The following is a 24,220-nucleotide window of genomic DNA, read 5'->3' on the forward strand; positions in this document are numbered from 1 at the left end:
GAATGTGTGGAAGGCAAGAACATCATCTCAGAAAGCAAAAATGGGTATGTTTGAAGAAATAGTGGTTCCAACAATGTTATATGGTTGCGAGGCATTGGCTATAGATAGGGTTGTATGGAGGAGGGTAGATGTGTTGGAAATGAGATGTTTGAGGACAATATGTAGTGCGAGGTGGTTTGATCGAGTAAATAATGAAAGGGTAAGAGAGATGCATGGTGATAAAAAGAGTGTGGTTGAGAGAGCAGAAGAAATTGTTCTGAAATGGTTGGGTCACATGGAGAGAATGATTGAGGAAAGATTGACAAAGAGGATATATTTGTCATAGGTGTAGGGAATGAGAAGTGTGAGGCCAAATTGGAGGTGGAAGGATGGAGTGAAAAGGATTTTGAGCGGTCAGGGTCTGAACATGCAGGAGGGTGAAAGGCTTGCAAGGAATAGAGTGAATTGGAACGACGTGGTATACCGGGATCGACGTGCTGTCAGTGGATTGAACCAGGGCATATGAAGCATCTGGGGTAAACCATGGAAAGTTTTGTGGGGCCTGGATGTGGAAAGGGAGCTGTGGTTTTGGTGCATTATACATGACAGCTAGAGACTGAGTGCGAATGAATGTGGCCTTTGTTGTCTTTTCCTATCGCTACCTCGTGCACTCATGGGGGAAGGGGGGTGTCATTTCATGTGTGGCAGGGTGGCGACGGGAAATGAATAAAGACAGCAAGTATGAATTATGTACATGTGTATATATGTATATGTCTGTTTATGTATATGTATGTATACGTTGAAATGTATAGGTATGTATATGTACATGTGTGGACGTGTATGTATATACATGTGTATGTGGTAGGGTTGGGCCATTCTTTCGTCTGCTTCCTTGCGCTACCTCGCTAATGCGGGAGACAGCAACGAAGTATGATGAAATAAAAAATCAGAAATAATATATGTATGTATGTGAAGATTTGTATGGGTTTTCAGAATAGAAGAGAGAATGTTGGGGTGAAGAGGGTGGTGAGAGTAAGTGAGCTTAGGAAGGAGACTTGTGTGAGGAAGTACCAGGAGAGACTGAGTACAGAATGGAAAAAGGTGGGAACAAAGGAGGTAAGGGGAGTCGGGGAGGAATGGGACGTATTTAGGGAAGCAGTGATGGCTTGCACAAAAGATGCTTGTGGCATGAGAAGCGTGGGAGGTGGGTTGATTAGAAAGGGTAGTGAGTGGTGGGATGAAGAAGTAAGATTATTAGTGAAAGAGAAGAGAGAGGCATTTGGACGATTTTTGCAGGGAAAAAATGCAAATGAGTGGGAGATGTATAAAAGAAAGAGACAGGAGGTCAAGAGAAAGGTGCAGGTGAAAAAGAGGGCAAATGAGAGTTGGGGTGAGAGAGTATCATTAAATTTGAGGGAGAATAAAAAGATGTTCTGGAAGGAGTTAAATAAAGTGTGTAAGACAAGGGGGCAAATGGAAACTTCAGTGAAGGGGGCTAATGGGGAGGTGATAACAAGTAGTGGTGATGTGAGAAGATGGAGTGAGTATTTTGAAGGTTTTTTGAATGTGTTTGATGATAGAGTGGCAGATATAGGGTGTTTTGGTTGAGGTGGTGTGAAAAGTGAGAGAGTTAGGGAAAATGATTTGGTAAACAGAGAAGAGGTAGTAAAAGCTTTGCTGAAGATGAAAGCCGGCAAGGCAGCAGGTTTGGATGGTATGGTATTGCAGTGGAATTTATTAAAAATGGGGGTGACTGTATTGTTGACTGGTTGGTAAGGTTATTTAATGTATGTATGATTCATGGTGAAGTGTCTGAGGATTTGCGGAATGCGTGCATAGTGCCATTGTACAAAGGCAAAGGGGATAAGAGTGAGTGCTCGAATTACAGAGGTATAAGTTTGTTGAGTATTCCTGGTAAATTATATGGGAGGGTATTGATTGAGAGGGTGAAGGCATGTACAGAGCATCAGATTGGGGAAGAGCAGTGTGGTTTCAGAAGCGGTAGAGGATGTGTGGATCAGGTGTTTGCTTTGAAGAATGTATGTGAGAAATACTTAGAAAAGCAAATAGATTTGTATGTAGCATTTATGGATCTGGAGAAGGCATATGATAGAGTTGATAGAGATGCTCTGTGGAAGGTACTAAGAATATATGGTGTGGGAGGCAAGTTGTTAGAAGCAGTGAAAAGTTTTTATCAAGGATGTAAGGCATGTGTACGTGTAGGAAGAGAGGAAAGTGATTGGTTCTCAGTGAATGTAGGTTTGTGGCAGGGGTGTGTGATGTCTCCATGGTTGTTTAATTTGTTTATGGATGGGGTTGTTAGGGAGGTGAATGCAAGAGTTTTGGAAAGAGGGGCAAGTATGAAGTCTGTTGGGGATGAGAGAGCTTGGGAAGTGAGTCAGTTGTTCGCTGATGATACAGCGCTGGTGGCTGATTCATGTGAGAAACTGCAGAAGCTGGTGACTGAGTTTGGTAAAGTGTGTGAAAGAAGAAAGTTAAGAGTAAATGTGAATAAGAGCAAGGTTATTAGGTACAGTAGGGTTGAGGGTCAAGTCAATTGGGAGGTAAGTTTGAATGGAGAAAAACTGGAGGAAGTAAAGTGTTTTAGATATCTGGGAGTGGATCTGGCAGCGGATGGAACCATGGAAGCGGAAGTGAATCATAGGGTGGGGGAGGGGGCGAAAATCCTGGGAGCCTTGAAGAATGTGTGGAAGTCGAGAACATTATCTCCGAAAGCAAAAATGGGTATGTTTGAAGGAATAGTGGTTCCAACAATGTTGTATGGTTGCGAGGCGTGGGCTATGGATAGAGATGTGCGCAGGAGGATGGATGTGCTGGAAATGAGATGTTTGAGGAAAATGTGTGGTGTGAGGTGGTTTGATCGAGTAAGTAACGTAAGGGTAAGAGAGATGTGTGGAAATAAAAAGAGCGTGGTTGAGAGAGCAGAAGAGGGTGTTTTGAAATGGTTTGGGCACATGGAGAGAATGAGTGAGGAAAGATTGACCAAGAGGATATATGTGTCGGAGGTGGAGGGAACGAGGAGAAGAGGGAGACCAAATTGGAGGTGGAAAGATGGAGTGAAAAGGATTTTGTGTGATCGGGGCCTGAACATGCAGGAGGGTGAAAGGAGGGCAAGGAATAGAGTGAATTGGAGCGATGTGGTATACCGGGGTTGACGTGCTGTCAGTGGATTGAATCAAGGCATGTGAAGCGTCTGGGGTAAACCATGGAAAGCTGTGTAGGTATGTATATTTGCGTGTGTGGACGTGTGTATGTACATGTGTATGGGGGGGGGGGGTTGGGCCATTTCTTTCGTCTGTTTCCTTGCGCTACCTCGCAAACGCGGGAGACAGTGACAAAGTATAAAAAAAAAAAAAAAAAAAAGTTGAGTATTCCTGGAAAATTATATGGGAGGGTATTGATCGAGAGGGTCAAGGCATGTATAGAGCATCAGATTGGGGAAGAGCAGTGTGGTTTCAGAAGTGGTAGAGGATGTGTGGATCAGGTGTTTGCTTTGAAGAATGTTTGTGAGAAATACTTAGAAAAGCAAATGGATTTGTATGTAGCATTTATGGGTCTGGAGAAGGCATATGATAGAGCTGATAGAGATACTCTGTGGAAAGTATTAAGAGTATATGGTGTGATAGGCAAGTTGCTAGAAGCGGTGTAAAGTTTTTATCGAGGATGTTAGGAATGTGTATGAGTAGGAAGAGAGGAAAGTGATTGGTTCCCAGTGAATGTCGGTTTGCAGCAGGGTTGCGTGATGTCTACATGGTTAACTTGTTTATGGATGGGGTTGTTGGGGAGATGAATGCAAGAGTTTTGAAGAGAGGGGCAAGTATGCAGTCTGTTATGGATGAGAGGACTTGGGAAGCGAGTCAGTTTTTGCTTGCTGATGATACAGCGATGGTGGCTGATTTGGGTGAGAAACTGCTGAAGCTGGTGACTGAGTTTGGTAAAGTGTGTGAAAGAAGAAAGCTCAGAGTGAATGTGATTAAGAGCAAGGTTATTAGGTTTAGTAGGGTTGAGGTACAAGTCAATTGGGAGGTAAGTTTGAATGGAGAAAAACTGGAGGAAGTGAAGTGTTTTAGATATCTGGGAGTGGATTTGATAGCGGATGGAATCATTGAAGCGGAGGTGAGTTGCAGGGTGGGGGAGGGGGTGAAGGTTCTGGGAGTGTTGAAGAATGTGTGGAAGGCAAGAACATCATCTCAGAAAGCAAAAATGGGTATGTTTGAAGAAATAGTGGTTCCAACAATGTTATATGGTTGCGAGGCATTGGCTATAGATAGGGTTGTATGGAGGAGGGTAGATGTGTTGGAAATGAGATGTTTGAGGACAATATGTAGTGCGAGGTGGTTTGATCGAGTAAATAATGAAAGGGTAAGAGAGATGCATGGTGATAAAAAGAGTGTGGTTGAGAGAGCAGAAGAAATTGTTCTGAAATGGTTGGGTCACATGGAGAGAATGATTGAGGAAAGATTGACAAAGAGGATATATTTGTCATAGGTGTAGGGAATGAGAAGTGTGAGGCCAAATTGGAGGTGGAAGGATGGAGTGAAAAGGATTTTGAGCGGTCAGGGTCTGAACATGCAGGAGGGTGAAAGGCTTGCAAGGAATAGAGTGAATTGGAACGACGTGGTATACCGGGATCGACGTGCTGTCAGTGGATTGAACCAGGGCATATGAAGCATCTGGGGTAAACCATGGAAAGTTTTGTGGGGCCTGGATGTGGAAAGGGAGCTGTGGTTTTGGTGCATTATACATGACAGCTAGAGACTGAGTGCGAATGAATGTGGCCTTTGTTGTCTTTTCCTATCGCTACCTCGTGCACTCATGGGGGAAGGGGGGTGTCATTTCATGTGTGGCAGGGTGGCGACGGGAAATGAATAAAGACAGCAAGTATGAATTATGTACATGTGTATATATGTATATGTCTGTTTATGTATATGTATGTATACGTTGAAATGTATAGGTATGTATATGTACATGTGTGGACGTGTATGTATATACATGTGTATGTGGTAGGGTTGGGCCATTCTTTCGTCTGCTTCCTTGCGCTACCTCGCTAATGCGGGAGACAGCAACGAAGTATGATGAAATAAAAAATCAGAAATAATATATGTATGTATGTGAAGATTTGTATGGGTTTTCAGAATAGAAGAGAGAATGTTGGGGTGAAGAGGGTGGTGAGAGTAAGTGAGCTTAGGAAGGAGACTTGTGTGAGGAAGTACCAGGAGAGACTGAGTACAGAATGGAAAAAGGTGGGAACAAAGGAGGTAAGGGGAGTCGGGGAGGAATGGGACGTATTTAGGGAAGCAGTGATGGCTTGCACAAAAGATGCTTGTGGCATGAGAAGCGTGGGAGGTGGGTTGATTAGAAAGGGTAGTGAGTGGTGGGATGAAGAAGTAAGATTATTAGTGAAAGAGAAGAGAGAGGCATTTGGACGATTTTTGCAGGGAAAAAATGCAAATGAGTGGGAGATGTATAAAAGAAAGAGACAGGAGGTCAAGAGAAAGGTGCAGGTGAAAAAGAGGGCAAATGAGAGTTGGGGTGAGAGAGTATCATTAAATTTGAGGGAGAATAAAAAGATGTTCTGGAAGGAGTTAAATAAAGTGTGTAAGACAAGGGGGCAAATGGAAACTTCAGTGAAGGGGGCTAATGGGGAGGTGATAACAAGTAGTGGTGATGTGAGAAGATGGAGTGAGTATTTTGAAGGTTTTTTGAATGTGTTTGATGATAGAGTGGCAGATATAGGGTGTTTTGGTTGAGGTGGTGTGAAAAGTGAGAGAGTTAGGGAAAATGATTTGGTAAACAGAGAAGAGGTAGTAAAAGCTTTGCTGAAGATGAAAGCCGGCAAGGCAGCAGGTTTGGATGGTATGGTATTGCAGTGGAATTTATTAAAAATGGGGGTGACTGTATTGTTGACTGGTTGGTAAGGTTATTTAATGTATGTATGATTCATGGTGAAGTGTCTGAGGATTTGCGGAATGCGTGCATAGTGCCATTGTACAAAGGCAAAGGGGATAAGAGTGAGTGCTCGAATTACAGAGGTATAAGTTTGTTGAGTATTCCTGGTAAATTATATGGGAGGGTATTGATTGAGAGGGTGAAGGCATGTACAGAGCATCAGATTGGGGAAGAGCAGTGTGGTTTCAGAAGCGGTAGAGGATGTGTGGATCAGGTGTTTGCTTTGAAGAATGTATGTGAGAAATACTTAGAAAAGCAAATAGATTTGTATGTAGCATTTATGGATCTGGAGAAGGCATATGATAGAGTTGATAGAGATGCTCTGTGGAAGGTACTAAGAATATATGGTGTGGGAGGCAAGTTGTTAGAAGCAGTGAAAAGTTTTTATCAAGGATGTAAGGCATGTGTACGTGTAGGAAGAGAGGAAAGTGATTGGTTCTCAGTGAATGTAGGTTTGTGGCAGGGGTGTGTGATGTCTCCATGGTTGTTTAATTTGTTTATGGATGGGGTTGTTAGGGAGGTGAATGCAAGAGTTTTGGAAAGAGGGGCAAGTATGAAGTCTGTTGGGGATGAGAGAGCTTGGGAAGTGAGTCAGTTGTTCGCTGATGATACAGCGCTGGTGGCTGATTCATGTGAGAAACTGCAGAAGCTGGTGACTGAGTTTGGTAAAGTGTGTGAAAGAAGAAAGTTAAGAGTAAATGTGAATAAGAGCAAGGTTATTAGGTACAGTAGGGTTGAGGGTCAAGTCAATTGGGAGGTAAGTTTGAATGGAGAAAAACTGGAGGAAGTAAAGTGTTTTAGATATCTGGGAGTGGATCTGGCAGCGGATGGAACCATGGAAGCGGAAGTGAATCATAGGGTGGGGGAGGGGGCGAAAATCCTGGGAGCCTTGAAGGATGTGTGGAAGTCGACAACATTATCTCCGAAAGCAAAAATGGGTATGTTTGAAGGAATAGTGGCTCCAACAATGTTGTATGGTTGCGAGGCATGGGCTATGGATAGAGTTGTGCGCAGAAGGGTGGATGTGCTGGAAATGAGATGTTTGAGGACAATATGTGGTGTGAGGTGGTTTGATCGAGTAAGTAATGTAAGGGTAAGAGAGATGTGTGGAAATGAAAAGAGCATGGTTGAGAGAGCAGAAGAGGGTGTTTTGAAATGGTTTGGGCACATGGAGAGAATGAGTGAGGAAAGAATGACCAAGAACTTTCCATGGTTTACCCCAGACGCTTCACATGCCCTGGTTCAATCCATTGACAGCACGTCGACCCCGGTATACCCCATCGTTCCAATTCAATCTATTCCTTGCACGCCTCTCACCCTCCTGCATGTTCAGGCCCCGATCACTCAAAATCTTTTTCACTCCATCTTTCCACCTCCAATTTGGTCTCCCACTTCTTGTTCCCTCCACCTCTGACACATATATCCTCTTGGTCAATCTTTCCTCACTCATTCTCTCCATGTGACCAAACCATTTCAAAACACCCTCTTCTGCTCTCTCAACCACACTCTTTTTATTACCACACATCTCTCTTACCCTATTATTACTTACTCGATCAAACCACCTCACACCACATATTGTCCTCAACATCTCATTTCCAGCACATCCACCCTCCTCTGCACAACTCTATCTATAGCCCATGCCTCGCAACCATATAACATTGTTGGAACCTCTATTGCTTCAAACATACCCATTTTTGCTTTCCGAGATAATGTTGTCGACTTCCACACATTCTTCAACGCTCCCAGAGTTTTTGCCCCCTTCCCCACCCTATGATTCACTTCTGCTTCCATGGTTCCATCCGCAGCCAGATCCACTCTCAGATATCTAAAACACTCATTCTTGATCATAGTTTCTGGCATGTGTGGTAGCATAAGGAATGGATGAAGAATGGCCTCCTTTGTTCACATCCACTCTCCAGTGTTCATTTATGATAATGATGTTGATTAATGATCATAATGATAATAATAATATCTCTGGGGACAGGGGAGAAGAATACTTCCCACTTATTCCCTTTGTGTCGTAAAAGATGATTAAAGTGGAAGGGAGCTCAGGAGCTGGAAATCCTCCCCTCCAATTTTTACTTTTCCAAAAGAAGGAACAGAGAAGGGGGCCAAGTGAGAATTTTCCCTCTTAGGCTCAGTCCTCTGTTCTTAATGCTACCTCACAAATACAAGTAATGTGAATATGTATGAAAATGATTATAATAATAATAATTTTTTTACATACTAATCGCCATTTCCTGCATTAGCAAGGTAGCATTAAGAACAGAGGACTGAGCTTTTGAGGGAATATCCTCACTTGGCCCCCTCCTCTGTTCCTTCTTTTGGAAAATTAAAAAACAAGAGGAGAGGATTTCCAGCCCCCTGCTCCCTTCCCTTTTAGTCACCTTCTATGACATGCAGGGAGTATGTGGGAAGTAAGTCTTTCTCCCCTATCCCCAGGGATAATGATGATGATAATAATAATAACAATTATCTATTACTATACTTAATTGCTGTTTTCCCCATCATTGAGGTAGTGCCAGGAAACAGAAGAAGAATGGCCCATCCACTCGTATACACACACACATATATATATATACATAAATGCCCATACACGCTTATATATATACTTATACAAGGTGCAAGAGGAGAAAAAGAGGGCAAATGAGAGTTGGGGTGAGAGAATATCATTAAATTTTAGGGAGAATACAGAGATGTTGTGGAAGGAGGTAAGTAGTGTGCATAAGACAAGAGAACAAATTGGAACATTGGTGAAGGGGCTAATGGGGAGGTAATAACAAGTAGTGGTGAAATGAGGAGGAGATGGAGTGAGTATCTTGAAGGTTTGTTGAGTATGTTTGTTGATAGAGTGGCAGATATAGGGTGTTTTGGTTGAGGTGGAGTGCAAAGTGAGAGGGTCAGGGAGAATGGATTGGTAAACAGAGAAGAGGTAGTGAAAGCTTTGTGGAAGATGAAAGCCAGCAAGGCTGTGGGTTTGGATGGTATTGCAATGGAATTCATTAAAAATGGGGGTGACTGTGTTGTTGATTGGTTGGTGAAGATATTCAGTGTTCATGGTGAAGTGCCTGAGGATTGGTGGAATGCATGCATAGTGCCATTGTACAAAGGCAAAGGGGATAAAGTTGAGTGTTCTAATTACAGAGGTATAAGTTTTTGAGTATTCCTGGGAAATTATACGGCAGGGTATTGATTGAGAGGGTAAAGGCATGTACCTCCAGAGTATCAGACTGGGGAAGGCTGTGTGGTTTCAGAAGTGGTAGAGGATGTGTGGATCAGGTGTTTGCTTTGAAGAATGTATGCGAGAAATACTAAGAAAAACAAATGGATTTGTATGTAGCATTTATGGATCTGGAGAAGGCATATGGTAGGGTTGATAGAGATGCTTTGTGGAAGATTTCTTTTTTCTCTTTTGCTAAATTCTTTACTTCTTGATCCCACCACTCGCTACCCTTTCTTTCACTAAAAACTTGGTTTCTTGATCCCACCACTCGCTACCCTTTCTAATCTGTCCACCTTTCTTATGCCGCATGTATCTTTTGTACAAGCCATCACTGCTTCCCTAAATACATCCCATTCTTCACCCACTTCCCTCAGATCATTTGCTCTTACCTTTTGCCACTCTACACTCTCTCTCTCCTGGTACTTCCTCACTCTAGTCTCTTTTCCAAGCTCACTTATTCCCACCACTCTCTTCTCCCCAACATTCTCTCTTGTTTTTTGAAAACCTGTACAAATCTTCACCTTTACCCCCACAAGATAGTGATCAGACATCCCTCCAGCTGCCCCTCTCAGCACATTAACATCCGAAAGTCTCTCTTTTACTGGCCTATCAGTCAACACATAATCCAGTAATGCCCTTTAATTGTCTCTCCTACTCACATATGTATCCTTATGATTATCTCTCTCTTAAAACCAGGTATTTCCAATCACCAGTCTTTTTTCTGCACATATTCACAAACTCTTCACCATTTCCATTCATAACACTGAATACCCCATGTACGCCAGTTACCCTCCATAACACTGAATACCCCATGTACACCAGTTACCCTCAACTGCCACAGTACTCGCCTTTGCATTTAAATCGCCCATAAGTAAAACCTGGTCTCGTGCATCAAAGCTCCCAACACACTCTCTCAGCTGCTTCCAAAACACTTGCCTCTCATGGTATTTCTTCCCATGACCAGGTGCATAAGCACCAATAATCACCCAGTTGCCTTGATCCCTTTTCAGATTTACTGACAATAATCCAGAATTTACTCTCTTACACTTTATCACATACTCTCACAGCTCCTGCTTCAGGACTAGTGCTACTCCTTCCTTAACTCTTGTCATCTCACCAACCCCTGACTTTACTCCCAAGACTTCCCCAAACCTTTCTTCCCCTTTACCCCTGAGCTTTGTTCTCTCACAGCAGAACATCCAGGTTTCTTTCCTCAAACATACTACCTATTTTACCTTTCGTCCCCTCTTGGTTAAATCCACACACATTCAGACTCCCCAATCTGAGCTTTCGAGGAGGATGAGCACTCCCAGCTTGACTCCTTTCATTTCCCTTTTTAGAAATTGAAATACAAGGAGGGGAAGGTTTTCAGCCCCCCGTACCTTCCCCCTTTAGTTACCTTCTATGATACGCAGGGAATACTTCAGAAGGCTTTTAAGAAATAACTATAAGGGACACTTGTGTTGTCTGCATGCAGTACAGATACTGTGTGTAAAATAAGAATAGGTGAGTAGTTTTATAGAATATCAAAAATGTATTAGATCATGTGGCCAAAGTTGTGATATTTGTATGAGATAGGTGAAGATCCAAGTTAAATCTTATTATGAGGGTACACTCCAAATTAGTTTTGAATCTCATGTGTTCGCTTTAACCCTCAAACTGTGGTTACAAGAAAACTTAGCTACCTATGTATGTGCAACAGTACTACAAAAAAATATTTTAGATATATTATATTGTTTTAGAATTAAGGATAAGCTAGCACAAGTGAAAAAAAAAATCCATTACCTACCTTTGCTTTGCTGTGGATGAGTGTTGAAGTGAGCATCTGGGGGATACCCAACCAGCTTATTAGTGCATAGCGAGAGAGGGGGGGGGGGGAGCATTATATAATGGGGGAGGAAGTGGTGAGGAGTGAATGGAGTGTTGAACTTGTCATGCAATTTTTAAAGCAGCAGAAATTTTGTCGGGATGCCATAACTATTTTTGTATCGTTATCACTTGATGTGTCCCAGTTAGGACGTCTGAACAAATGAGTAATTGACAGCAACCAAGTTCATCTGAGAATTACTGTAAAGCTTACAGTTTACAATACACATCTTTGCTGGCGATTTCCTTTACACATCATCCCTATTGTAGTAAGTAGATGGTAGTGGAAGATGGTGATGTTGGTGACAGAGATGCAGCTGAGGTTCTCAGTGGTGTAGAGGCCTGCAGGGGCATGCAATATGGTTAATGAATGCTAAACATGGTGTACATTTTACAAGAGTAGGATGAAAATCCTGTTGTTTATATGTCGCAGTTGATCGTAAACCATCTGTGACATCTGTCACAGTTTAAGAATTAAGATGCAGAACAACTGTTTAAAGTATACAGTGTGATACATTTGACCTGACTCTTCAGGTTCATGTCGGTGCTTCTTCACTGAACCATGTTTACTCCAGATGACTGATGGATGACAGATTAATATCAGACAGACAAAGATATGCACAAGTGTCTGGGATGTTATGCAAGAGATGGAATAACAGATTCTAGACTGGCATAAGAGGAGGACTTTATTGAAGGATCAAAAATTCTCTTAAGTGAATGGTAATGAAAAATGCATACAGGAGGTGCCTCTTAAAACAAGGTTTAGATGAGAAAGACAGACAACAAGAGGCCTGATTGGTCCATGTCTCGGTTGTCTGAAAAAAATGAGTTTAACGTGGCAAGAAAATTTAATTCCTCTCTGCAGCTTTTTAAGCTGTCCCTGTTACCTCTTGTCATTTATACTTTATTTCTAGCATTTTTCTCAGAGTATACCTGAATTTATAAAATTTTTGTCTAAATGACTTTTGAAGGCATTTATGATCTAAGCATTCACTATGTCTGATGGTAACTTATTCCAATGCTCAACACACTTTTGGAAAAAGAAGCATTTTTTTTTACGTTCATACCACATCTTTTAACTTTGAGTTATGATCTATTTGTCCTGATAACCGTACTTTCTTTTATTTTGAAAGGATGTTTGTGATTTACGTTATCGAACTTGTTCGGAATTTTGAACACTTGGATTAAGTTCAGTTTTGTCGCATGTCTTTGTACTTGCTCTAATTTTTCCTCTTTTTTTGATAGTTTGGGGACCAAAACTGGACTGCATATTCAAGGTGTGGTCCTACTAAAGAATTTTAAAGTATGGGAATTATTTGTGGTGTCTTGTAATCTACGTTCCTGGCTGTGAAACCTAACATTTGGTTGTCTTTTTTACATGCTGCTTGACACTGCTTAGTGTACTTCAGATTGTTGCTAATGACAACTCCAAGGTCTTTTTCTTCATTAATTGGTAGTCATAATGGATATTCTTGTCTCCAAAGTGCATGACTTCACACTAGTTTACTTTAAACTTCACTTGCCATCTGTCACTGATCCATGTACAGAGTTCTTCACTGATTCCAAGTTCTTTAAGTTTATGTAAGTCTCTTTTGAGGTACTTTATCAAAAGCCTTTTGGAAATATATATATATACTACATCAGACTACTTTTTTGTCCCAGTTCTGATAAACATAAAAGAATTCCAGCAAATTTGTCAGGCAGGCTCTTCTATTGCAGAGAAACGTGTTGGTTGTCCGATATGATTGTGTTATCTTCTGGATATGACAATTTTATCTTATTATTTTTTTCAATCATTTTACCTAACACTGATGTAAGGCTAATTGGGAGGTAGTTCAAAGCACACTTTTTGTTTCCATTTTATATATATAGGAGTAACATTTGCTGGTTTCCACTCAGTTGTCACTTGACCATCCGATTGAGATATGTTGGGTAGTTTTGATATGGGGTATATCAGCTGTCTCTTGACCTTTAAAAATCTTGTGGAGTTATTTGGGCCATTGGATTTGTTAGGATTTAATTGGTCTAGGTATTTAAGTACTTCAGAGCTCTTTATTTCTCTAACCTTCAACTCTTCTTCATCAGATCTTTGAAAAGATTGCAGTATTCAAGATGTTTCTTCAATTGTGAATATGGAGTTAATAGAATAATTTAGTATGGTAGCCATTTCCTTGAATGTAGTTAGTGTGTCATGTTCATTTCATAATGGTCCAATTCCTTCTTTTACTGTCCTTCTTTGTTGTATATATTTGAAGAATTCCTTAAAATTATTCTTAGCTTTCAAAGAAATTCTTTTTCTTCCTTGTGTTTATTGTCTTATGACCTTTCACTCTCTTTGGATTTTGATTGATTCTTGGCGATTTTCATCGGTTCCCATTGATTTGAATTTCTTATATGTTTTCTTCGTTTGACAAATAGGTCATTCTGTTTACCTATTCAACCATTATGGTTTTGAAGTATTGCAAGTTCTCTTCATAATTTGTGGAATACGTTTATTTTCAATCTCGAGTAGTATGTTTTTAGAATCATTCCACATTTCCTTTACTGTGTGAATGTCAAGAAGTTTTATCCAATTGGTACTGCAAATTTTGCCTTGTTTTCGAAATTTGCTTGCATGTAATCTGGGATCAAGAGTTTGTTGTCATTTCATAATCTAAATTTATCTCTTAATTTAATAAAATTGTAATTGCTTTGTGACAAACTCTCAGCAACTTCATAGTGGTTAATTAAGCTTGTGTCACTGATGAGGACAAGATCAGGAATGTTTTTATCACTAGACAGTGTTTTGATTAACTGTTCTAGAAAAGAGTTTTCAATTGGTTCCGTTAGTCTCTTTCCCTCTTGGTCACCTGTTGACGTGTTCCAGTTTATGTTTGGACTGCTGAAGTCTCCTACTATTATAACATCTTAATATTTCCTATAGTTTTGATTTCATTGTATAGCATCTTATCGTCGACTTCTTTTTGCTTAGAAGGTCTGTAAATAATACCAAGATGTAGTTTTACTTTTGAACTTGCCAGTAATGTCATTATAAAGAGAGTCGTAAGTGTGTGTGTCTACTTTGCTTCTCATGATAGCACTTAGATTGTTATCATTGTCGATCAAAACTCCACCAGCTATCCTTACAAGCGATCTTTTGTATATAGTTCGCTTTTTCAGTAACTGCATAGGATACAAGTTCAAAATGTTTTGTAAAGATGCTCAAGGTATTTTTGTATATTGAATTTACTTTCCTTAGAGTTGATTTCTGGACTGAATTTGCTTTTTGTGTGTGTGTGTGTGTGTGTGTTTGTATTATCACTGATAATGTCTGCATGTGCAGCAGCAGCAGAGAGATTGTTCCCCATCTGTTTTGGGTTCACCACCTTAACTCTGACCTTCCCCACACTGGACCCTATCAGCCTTGTTACTTGAGAGTTGACCTGTAGCTGTATGAACCTGCTATTTATAATGCCCGAGTTGTCCCCAACTGACCCTACTTGACCTTTCTTTGCTCATTCCTCTGCTGCTACCTTTATAGTGACCAGACTGGATTCCGTGTCTTTCAGATTCCCCCTGCACAGACCCACCCCACACAGTTACCTTCTTACCATCCCCCACTCTTGCAAGTTCCTCTGTCAGCTTAACCATGATTTGCCATCCTGAGTAGTATCTCTATTGAAAAAAAGGCCTAATGTTCTCATCCAGTAATCTGCCAAGGCTGGCTTTCCCTATTCCATTTAAGTGAAGATCTTCCCTAGCATACAGAGATCTTTCAAGACTAAACAGGTCCCACAGGTTTATACTAAACACACTATCCTCCTCCCCATAGAAAGCTTCAGTTCTGTTTATCCCCAGCATTTTACTTGGGGTACAGGAGTTGACAATATACCTTGGCAGCAATCTCGGTTTTATATGCTTCCTTTATTTTTTTTTTTATTTTGCTTTGTCGCTGTCTCCAACGTTAGCGAGGTAGCGCAAGGAAACAGACGAAAGAATGGCCCAACCCGCCCACGTACACATGTATATACATACACATCCACACACGCAAATGTACATACCTACATCTCAATGTACACATATATATACACACACAGACATATACATATATACACATGTACACAATTCATACTGTCTGCCTTTATTTGTTCCCATCGCCACCTCGTCACACATGGAATAACAACCCCCTCCCCCATCATGTGCGCGAGGTAGGGCTAGGAAAAGACTCCAAAGGCCCCATTCGTTCACACTCAGTCTCTAGCTGTCATGCAATAATGCACCGAAACCACAGCTCCCTTTCCACATCCAGGCCCCACACACTTTCCATGGTTTACCCCAGACGCTTCACATGCCCTGGTTCAATCCATTGACAGCACGTCGACCCAGGTATACCACATCGTTCCAATTCACTCTATTCCTTGCATGCCTTTCACCCTCCTGCATGTTCAGGCCCCGATCACTCAAAATCTTTTTCACTCCATCTTTCCACCTCCAATTTGGTCTCCCACTTCTCCTCGTTCCCTCCACCTCTGACACATATATCCTCCTGGTCAATCTTTCCTCACTCATTCTCTCCATGTGACCAAACCATTTCAAAACACCCTCTTCTGCTCTCTCAACCACACTCTTTTTATTTCCACACATCTCTCTTACCCTTACATTACTTACTCCATGAAACCAACTCACACCACATATTGTCCTCAAACATCTCATTTCCAGCACATCCACCCTCCTGTGCACAACTCTATCCATAGCCCACGCCTCGCAACCATGCAACATTGTTGGAACCACTATTCCTTCAAACATACCCATTTTTGCTTTCCGAGATAATGTTCTCGACTTCCAAACATTCTTCAAGGCTCCCAGAATTTTCGCCCCCCTCCCCCACCCTATGATTCATTTCCACTTCCATGGTTCCATCTGCTGCCAGATCCACTCCCAGATATCTAAAACACTTTACTTCCTCCAGTTTTTCTCCATTCAAACTTACCTCCCAATTGACTTGACCCTCAACCCTACTGTACCTAATAACCTTGCTCTTATTCACATTTACTCTTAACTTTCTTCTTTCACACACTTTACCAAACTCAGTCACCAGCTTCTGCAGTTTCTTACATGAATCAGCCACTAGCGCTGTATCATCAGCGAACAACAACCTGACTCGCTTCCCAAGCTCTCTCATCCACAACAGACTTCATACTTGCCCCTCTTTCCAAAACTCTTGCATTCACCTCCCTAACAACCCCATCCATAAACCAATTAAACAACCATGGAGACATCACACACCCCTGCCGCAAACCTACACTCACTGAGAACCAATCACTTTCCTTTCTTCCTACCCGTACACATGCCTTACATCCTCGATAAAAACTTTTCACTGCTTCTAACAACTTGCCTCCCACACCATATATTCTTAAAACCTTCCACAGAGCATCTCTGTCAACTCTATCATATGCCTTCACCAGATCCATAAATGCTACATACAAATCCATTTGTTTTTCTAAGTATTTCTCACATACATTCTTCAAAGCAAACACCTGATCCACATATCCTCTACCACTTCTGAAACCACACTGCTCTTCCCCAATCTGATGCTCTGTACATGCCTTCACCCTCTCAATCAATACCCTCCCATATAATTTACCAGGAATACTCAACAAACTTATACCTCTGTACTTTGAATTTGAGCACTCACTCTTATCCCCTTTGCCTTTGTACAATGGCACTATGCAAGCATTCCGCCAATCCTCAGGCACCTCACCATGAATCATACATACATTAAATAACCTTACCAACCAGTCAACAATACAGTCACCCCCTTTTTTAATAAATTCCACTGCAATACCATCCAAACCTGCTGCCTTGCCGGTTTTCATCTCCCGCAAAGCTTTTACTACCTCTACTTTATTTACCAAATCATTTTCCCTAACCCTCTCACTTTGCACACCACCTCGACCAAAACACCCTATATCTGCCACTCTATCATCAAACACATTCAACAAACCTTCAAAATACTCATTCCAACTCCTTCTCACATCACCACTACTTGTTATCACCTCCCCATTAGCCCCCTTCACTGAAGTTCCCATTTGCTCCCTTGTCTTACGCACTTTATTTACCTCCTTCCAAAACATCTTTTTATTCTCCCTGAAATTTAATGATACTCTCTCACCCCAACTCTCATTTGCCCTCTTTTTCACCTCTTGCACCTTTCTCTTGACCTCCTGCCTCTTTCTTTTATACCTCCTATGACTTTCTGCTTCCTTAGACTTTCTTTAAACTTGCAAATAAGTCCTCTCTTCTTTGCTAATATATCTTCCAATCTCCCATTAACTACATTGTTTGTCCCCACCTAATTGACAAAAATCACATCCGTGGGCTTGTTTGAGACTATGTTGTCAAATTTTTCTCAGATGTGTTTTACCCTAGCACCTGCATATCAGAAGTTCTTTCTATTTCTACCTCTTGCATGGAACTCCTGGTCTTAATGTCTAACTATGGAGTCCCCGACCAAGGTGATGCTACAATCATCCTGTACTTCATCATCTAGTATGCCAAACATATTGTGAGTGGAGAGTTTGTTGCTAGTATGTTGTTTGATGATGTGGCAACAAGTTTTCCTCACAGGTTGGAAGATGGAAGTATCTTTCAGCTTTTTCTCAATGGTTTCAATCTTACTAAGACATCTACGCTAAATGATGTACACTTTCTCTTCCCACCCTTTCATCTTAACATCAGTTTCTCCAAGGCTTCGCTGTTTTTCTAACCCTACCAAAAGCCTATCAAACATGTTTCAGAACAAACAAACAAATGTACTCACTTTCTTTAAGGAGATAATCCCTGGTGAACTTCCAGTGGCATCTAGGGCAGGCAACTTTATAAGCTGGAGCCATCTTCAAGGATTTCACTAAGATTCAAAGGATTTACTAAGATTCAAGAGATTTCACTAAGATTCAAGTAAGTCACTAAGCGGCACACAAAAAGACCTGTTTGAAACTGGTTTGCCAAGTGTGTTGCTAGAGCAAGTCTGTTCTTGACAAGTGTTGGCACACAACTTTGGTGTAAGGATGACTGTAAGTAGGCTACTGACACAATTTTACTGGCCTGGTATTAAAGTTGTTGCCGAATTTTGTAGTTGTCCAGTTTGTTAGAAAGTAGGAAAACCAAGTAAGATTATTCACTCAGCTCAGTTAAAACCTCTTCCAGTTTTTGGCAAGCCTTTTATTAAAATCATAATTGATCGTGTTGGACATTTGCCAAAAAACGCGAAGAGGAAATAATTATTTGTTGACGTGTTTATCAACCCACTTTTCTGAACCAGTTCTGCTGTTGAGTATCCACACTAAAAACATTGTAAGAGAGTTCGTTGAATATTCTTCATGGGTATGATTGCCAGAGATAATTCAGTCAAATCAAGGGAGCAATTTCACCTTCACTGTTTAAAAAAGTTTTGTAATGATTTCACATTAAACAGAATCTTTCAAGTCCATATCACCCTCAGCATTAAGGTAGCTTAGAATGGTTTCATCAAGCATTGAAGAATACCCTGAGAGTGTATTGTGAACTTGAAATTGATTGGAATGAGGATATCCTGTTAGCTTTGTATCCTTCTTTGTGCTGCCACTGGAGATCACAGTTGAGGCCAGATACCCCGATGACACAGGACCGAGTGAACCATCTGAGGAGGATTGCGATGTCATGCCAGGCGACAAAATTGGGCCAAAAGCGGACCACCCTCCAGACCCCAAAGTTGATGAAGATGAGGCGATAAAACCTCAGTTGGAAGACAGTAGCCTAAAGGAAGGCTGGAACAAAGCAAAGAGATATGATCAGCCAGATGATGAGTTAGCAGGACTCCACACCCACGGTGAGTTGCTTCTGAGAAAGTGGAGACCTCTAAGGATTCCCATGCCAGATCACTGAGAGACAAAAAAGTGAACTGCAGCTCCTTAGGTGTGCAGGAACAGCATCACTGATTCACCCCATGATTCCAGTTCATTTGGACTCTCAGGAACAAGGAAGATCACAAGGAGGTCACCGACATGGCTCCACTAGCTTAGAACTTTGAAAGGCGCTGCCCAACCCTACAGAAGCTGTCCAACATGTCACAAAGTTGGAAAACCAAATAAGATTATTCACCCAGCTCCACTAAAACCTATTCTAGCTTTTTGCAAGCCTAATAGTAAAATCATAATTGATTGTGTTGGACTTTTGCCAAAAACTCAGAGGAAATGATTTGTTGATTATTGTGTTTATCAACCACTTTCCCAAAGCAAATCCGCTTAGGAGTATCCACACTATTTTAAAACGATGTAAGAGATTAAGTTGAATATTTTTCATGGTTAGGATCATCAGAAATAATTCAGTCAGATCAAGGAAGCAATTTCACTTCCACTTTGTTTAAGATAGTTTTGAAAGGATTTCACATTAAACAATCTTTCAAATCCATAGCATCCTCGAAGACAAGGTATCTTAGAACGGTTTCATCAAACATTGAAGAATACTTTGAGAATGTATTGTGAAGAACTTGGAATTGATTTGGATGAGGGTGTCCCGTTAGCTCTACATTCTGCTTATGTTGTTACTAGAGCTGTGGTTCACGTTAGAGATGTAGATGCTGTAGGATTGAATGAGATATTTGAGGAGGAGGAGTGTGATGTCAAGTTAGGTGACAAAGTGGAGTTAAAAGTGGATTATCTTCCAAATTTCAAAGTTGATGAGGTGATAAAGGTTAAGTTGTAAGATAGTAGTTTGGAGGAAGATTGGAATGAAACAAAGAGAAATGATCAGTTGGATGATGAATCGGTAGGATTATATATTCATGTGAGGTGTTAATGAGAAAATGGAGACCTCCAAGTATTCCTCAGATCATTGGGAGATGAAAAAAGTAGATTATAGTTCCTTGGGTGTGAAGGAATATCATGATTCTAGTTTTTCTGGTATAGGTGTAGGGAAGACTGTAAGTAGGTTACTGGTGCATTTCTATTGGCCTTGGTATTAAGAAAGATTATGAATTTTGTAGTTGTCCAACTTGTCAGAAAGTAGGAAAACTAAATAAGATAATTCAACCAGCTACACTAAAACCTCTTCCTGCTTTTGGCAAACCTTTTAATAAAATCGTAAGTGATTGTGTTGGACCTTTGCCAAAAACTCGGAGGAAATAATTATTTGTTGACTGGCATGTTCATCAACCCATTTTTCTGAAGCAATTCCACAGAGGAATATCCACTCCAAAAACATTGTAAGAGTTAGAAATCATTTGAAGTATTAAGGTAGTGTAAGGGTGGAGGGATGATTGAAATGAGCTAACCAAGGAAAAGGTAAATCCAGGCAGTTTCCAAAGGTTTAAAAGGCTACTTTAAGGCAGAGAATGCTTGGGAGATGGGATCCAGCGAGCATGTAAACTATTAATTTCTCTTTTTGGGGGGTCACTAAATTTCCTCTCCTATTTCATATCAGATAATTGCTTTAACCAAATTTCATATTATAGGATACAACATCCCATATCCCTGTGTATTAACAAAACTCGATTCCCATTTATCTAGAGTGGATCAGATGTATACAATCGTTTGGTTCTTTTGTACACATCTTCAGCTTTTGAGCAGCATGCTAAAGATATGCTGTCACAAAACTGCAGGTAAAAATGTTTCATGATAAACTATATATGTAGGATATGCAGAGATTAATGTCTGTGTTTCTGTTTTTGATAGGGTCAATGTTGTTGTGCTGGTACAAGGATTTTTGTTGAAGATGATGTTTATGATGAATTTGTTGAGCGCAGTGTTGAACGTGCCAAGATTCGCAAAGTTGGTAACCCATTTGACTCGCAGACTGAACAAGGACCCCAGGTTTGCCCATTTTCATCTTGTGTTTTTGTCAGAGGTTGAATGTAATGTTTTGCATGACACTTTGTACTTGCTTGAAACTGTCATTTTTCCATCCTCTTTAAGGATTTCAGTAACTGCATATCGAGTATTGCCAATTGACTAATATCTGTATAAACAAATTTTTCTCTTGACATTCTGAATTGCTAAAAGTATTTTCAGGATATTGGAACTTACATAGTTTGAATATTTAAAGAAGTATTCAGTATTATCTTTACAGGACCTTATATATTTTACTTTTTTAATCTAACCTTTTTATACTTTACTAGATGTATAATAAAAATATTGCATTAGCATCATCATAGTACAATGTGTTTACTTGTATTTATCTTTGAACAGGTGGATGGAGAACAAATGAATAAGATTTTATCCCTTATTGAATCTGGAAAGAGTGAAGGAGCCAAGATGTGTTTTGGAGGAAAGCGTATAGGCGAGAAGGGATACTTCATTGAACCAACGGTTTTTGCTGATGTTCAAGACAATATGCGCATTGCTAAGGAGGAGGTACTGCGACAGTTACTGTGAATGACCTTGCTCATTATGCTTTTGTGTAGATATGGGAAATCATCTTTCTCAAATAGGTCTGTTACATACAAGTCTTGTGTAAATAAATCAAACTCCTTATTCTACAGATTTTTGGGCCAGTCCAGCAGATTTTGAAATTCAGTGATATTAATGAAGTAATTAAACGTGCTAACACGACTGAGTATGGTTTAGCAGCAGCAGTATTCACAAAGGATTTGGATAAGGCCAACTTGTTTGCACAGGGTCTGCGTGCTGGAACTGTTTGGTAAGTGAGAGTATTTTCATTCATCTTGCTAATATGATGTTAACATTGCTGTGTAAATGAATCCTTTACACTACCATTTTACTTTGAGAATATTATCTGTAAAAGGTCCCACCATTTTCAACAGAACATTGTGATATGTGGAGCATAGTTGTGTATAGACACAGCCACTTGTACATTTGATATGTATAAACACTGATAATGCACCATTCATTTTTTTCAGGATCAACTGCTATGATGTACTGAATGCCCAGACTCCTTTTGGAGGTTACAAAATGTCAGGCCAAGGGAGAGAAAACTCAGAATATGCATTACGGAACTACTATGAAGTAAAGGCAGTTATAACGAAACTTCCAGTCAAGAATGCCTGAAGTTGTAAGCGGAAGAAAATGTAATCTAAGGAAATTCCAGTGTTTTGTTGTTATATATGAATAGGAAAGACTGTTCTGCTTATTCCACTGAATGTCAGTATTATGTTAAAAGCATTTTTGTAAGGTCTATTATTGTGTGATGAATAGAAAAGGAAGATAGTAAATTATAATGAGAACAGGGATTTAATTTTGGTGTAAGAAATCTTATTCTTCAATGTTGGGGTTTTAATAAAAGTTGAATTTTGATTATCTATGGTTTAGTTTTGAAATCTCTTAATGAAAAATTAAAAATTAAAGGCTTACTTTTTGTAAGATGAAAACTGGCTGGTTTGATATTGTACTTCAGGATTTGAAGAGCAGAGCAGAAAATTAATCAACTAATAACGGTAGGGATAATGCATTCTGTGTATTTGGACACCCTGGGTAATATTATCTTCATAGTTATTTGTGTCTTACACCAAGCAAATGTCTACTTGCATATTTGAAGTACATTATTATTGTTGACTACTTTGTAGTGTTCATCAAGCTGATGAGAACTTAAATATATTTTAATAATTTTGTATGCTCATTTCTTTCCCCTTTCACTGGTTAACATTACATAACTGAAAAGAAATTGTACATGTGCATTTGTTGCGAAATGAATAAAGGATTTTGTGTAAAAAATGTAGTCATGGTTTACTTTTAAATCAGCAATGCTTAGTTATAATTTCTTCACTTTCAATTGTTTACTGTGAAAGCATGATGTTTAAAGTTTCTGCAGAGATGAATTTTATTTAAAGTTAATTGTACTTGTAGTAATAAAGTAAGTCAAGCCAGGAACAGGTAAATGGTATTGCAATTCAAGTCTGAATAAATAGAGGGTCCAGTAATTTTGGCATCATAAGATTACAATCACTTTCCTCTCTTCCTACACGTACACATGCCTTACATCCTCGATAAAAACTTTTCACTGCTTCTAACAACTTTCCTCCCACACCATATATTCTTAATACCTTCCACAGAGCATCTCTATCAACTCTATCATATGCCTTCTCCAGATCCATAAATGCTACATACAAATCCATTTGCTTTTCTAAGTACTTCTCGCATACATTCTTCAAAGCAAACACCTGATCCACACATCCTCTACCACTTCTGAAACCACACTGCTCTTCCCCGATCTGATGCTCTGTACATGCCTTCACCCTCTCAATCAATACCCTCCCATATAATTTACCAGGAATACTCAACAAACTTATACCTCTGTAATTTGAGCACTCACTCTTATCCCCTTTGCCTTTGTACAATGGCACTATGCACGCATTCCGCCAATCCTCAGGCACCTCACCATGAGTCATACATACATTAAATAACCTTACCAACCAGTCCACAATACAGTCACCCCCTTTTTTAATAAATTCCACTGCAATACCATCCAAACCTGCTGCCTTGCCGGCTTTCATCTTCCGCAAAGCTTTCACTACCTCTTCTCTGTTTACCAAATCATTTTCCCTAACCCTCTCACTTTGCACACCACCTCGACCAAAACACCCTATATCTGCCACTCTATCATCAAACACATTCAACAAACCTTCAAAATACTCACTCCATCTCCTTCTCACATCACCACTACTTGTTATCACCTCCCCATTTGCGCCCTTCACTGAAGTTCCCATTTGCTCCCTTGTCTTACGCACCCTATTTACCTCCTTCCAGAACATCTTTTTATTCTCTCTAAAATTTAATGATACTCTCTCACCCCAACTCTCATTTGCCCTTTTTTTCACCTCTTGCACCTTTCTCTTGACCTCCTGTCTCTTTCTTTTATACATCTCCCACTCAATTGCATTTTTTCCCTGCAAAAATCGTCCAAATGCCTCTCTCTTCTCTTTCACTAATACTCTTACTTCTTCATCCCACCACTCACTACCCTTTCTAATCAACCCACCTCCCACTCTTCTCATGCCACAAGCATCTTTTGCGCAATCCATCACTGATTCCCTAAATACATCCCATTCCTCCCCCACTCCCCTTACTTCCATTGTTCTCACCTTTTTCCATTCTGTACTCAGTCTCTCCTGGTACTTCCTCACACAGGTCTCCTTCCCAAGCTCACTTACTCTCACCACCCTCTTCACCCCAACATTCACTCTTCTTTTCTGAAAACCCATACAAATCTTCA

General features: G+C 40.2%; 1 protein-coding gene across 1 annotated transcript in view; it reads left to right on the forward strand.

The window, feature by feature from the left end:
* The window catches only part of Aldh (Aldehyde dehydrogenase), a 78,435-nt gene extending 55,816 nt beyond the window's left edge, over positions 1–22,619 (forward strand). The window contains exons 7-10 of the mRNA XM_071694157.1: positions 20,728–20,865; positions 21,241–21,405; positions 21,534–21,691; positions 21,912–22,619. Coding sequence (XP_071550258.1) covers positions 20,728–20,865; positions 21,241–21,405; positions 21,534–21,691; positions 21,912–22,059 — 609 coding nt within the window. The 3' untranslated portion in view covers positions 22,060–22,619. The remainder of the gene's footprint in view (positions 1–20,727; positions 20,866–21,240; positions 21,406–21,533; positions 21,692–21,911) is intronic.
* The last annotated feature ends 1,601 nt before the right edge of the window (positions 22,620–24,220 follow it).

The sequence above is a fragment of the Panulirus ornatus genome, chromosome 56 (genome assembly GCF_036320965.1).
Source record: "Panulirus ornatus isolate Po-2019 chromosome 56, ASM3632096v1, whole genome shotgun sequence".
In the NCBI taxonomy this organism is placed as follows: domain Eukaryota; kingdom Metazoa; phylum Arthropoda; class Malacostraca; order Decapoda; family Palinuridae; genus Panulirus; species Panulirus ornatus.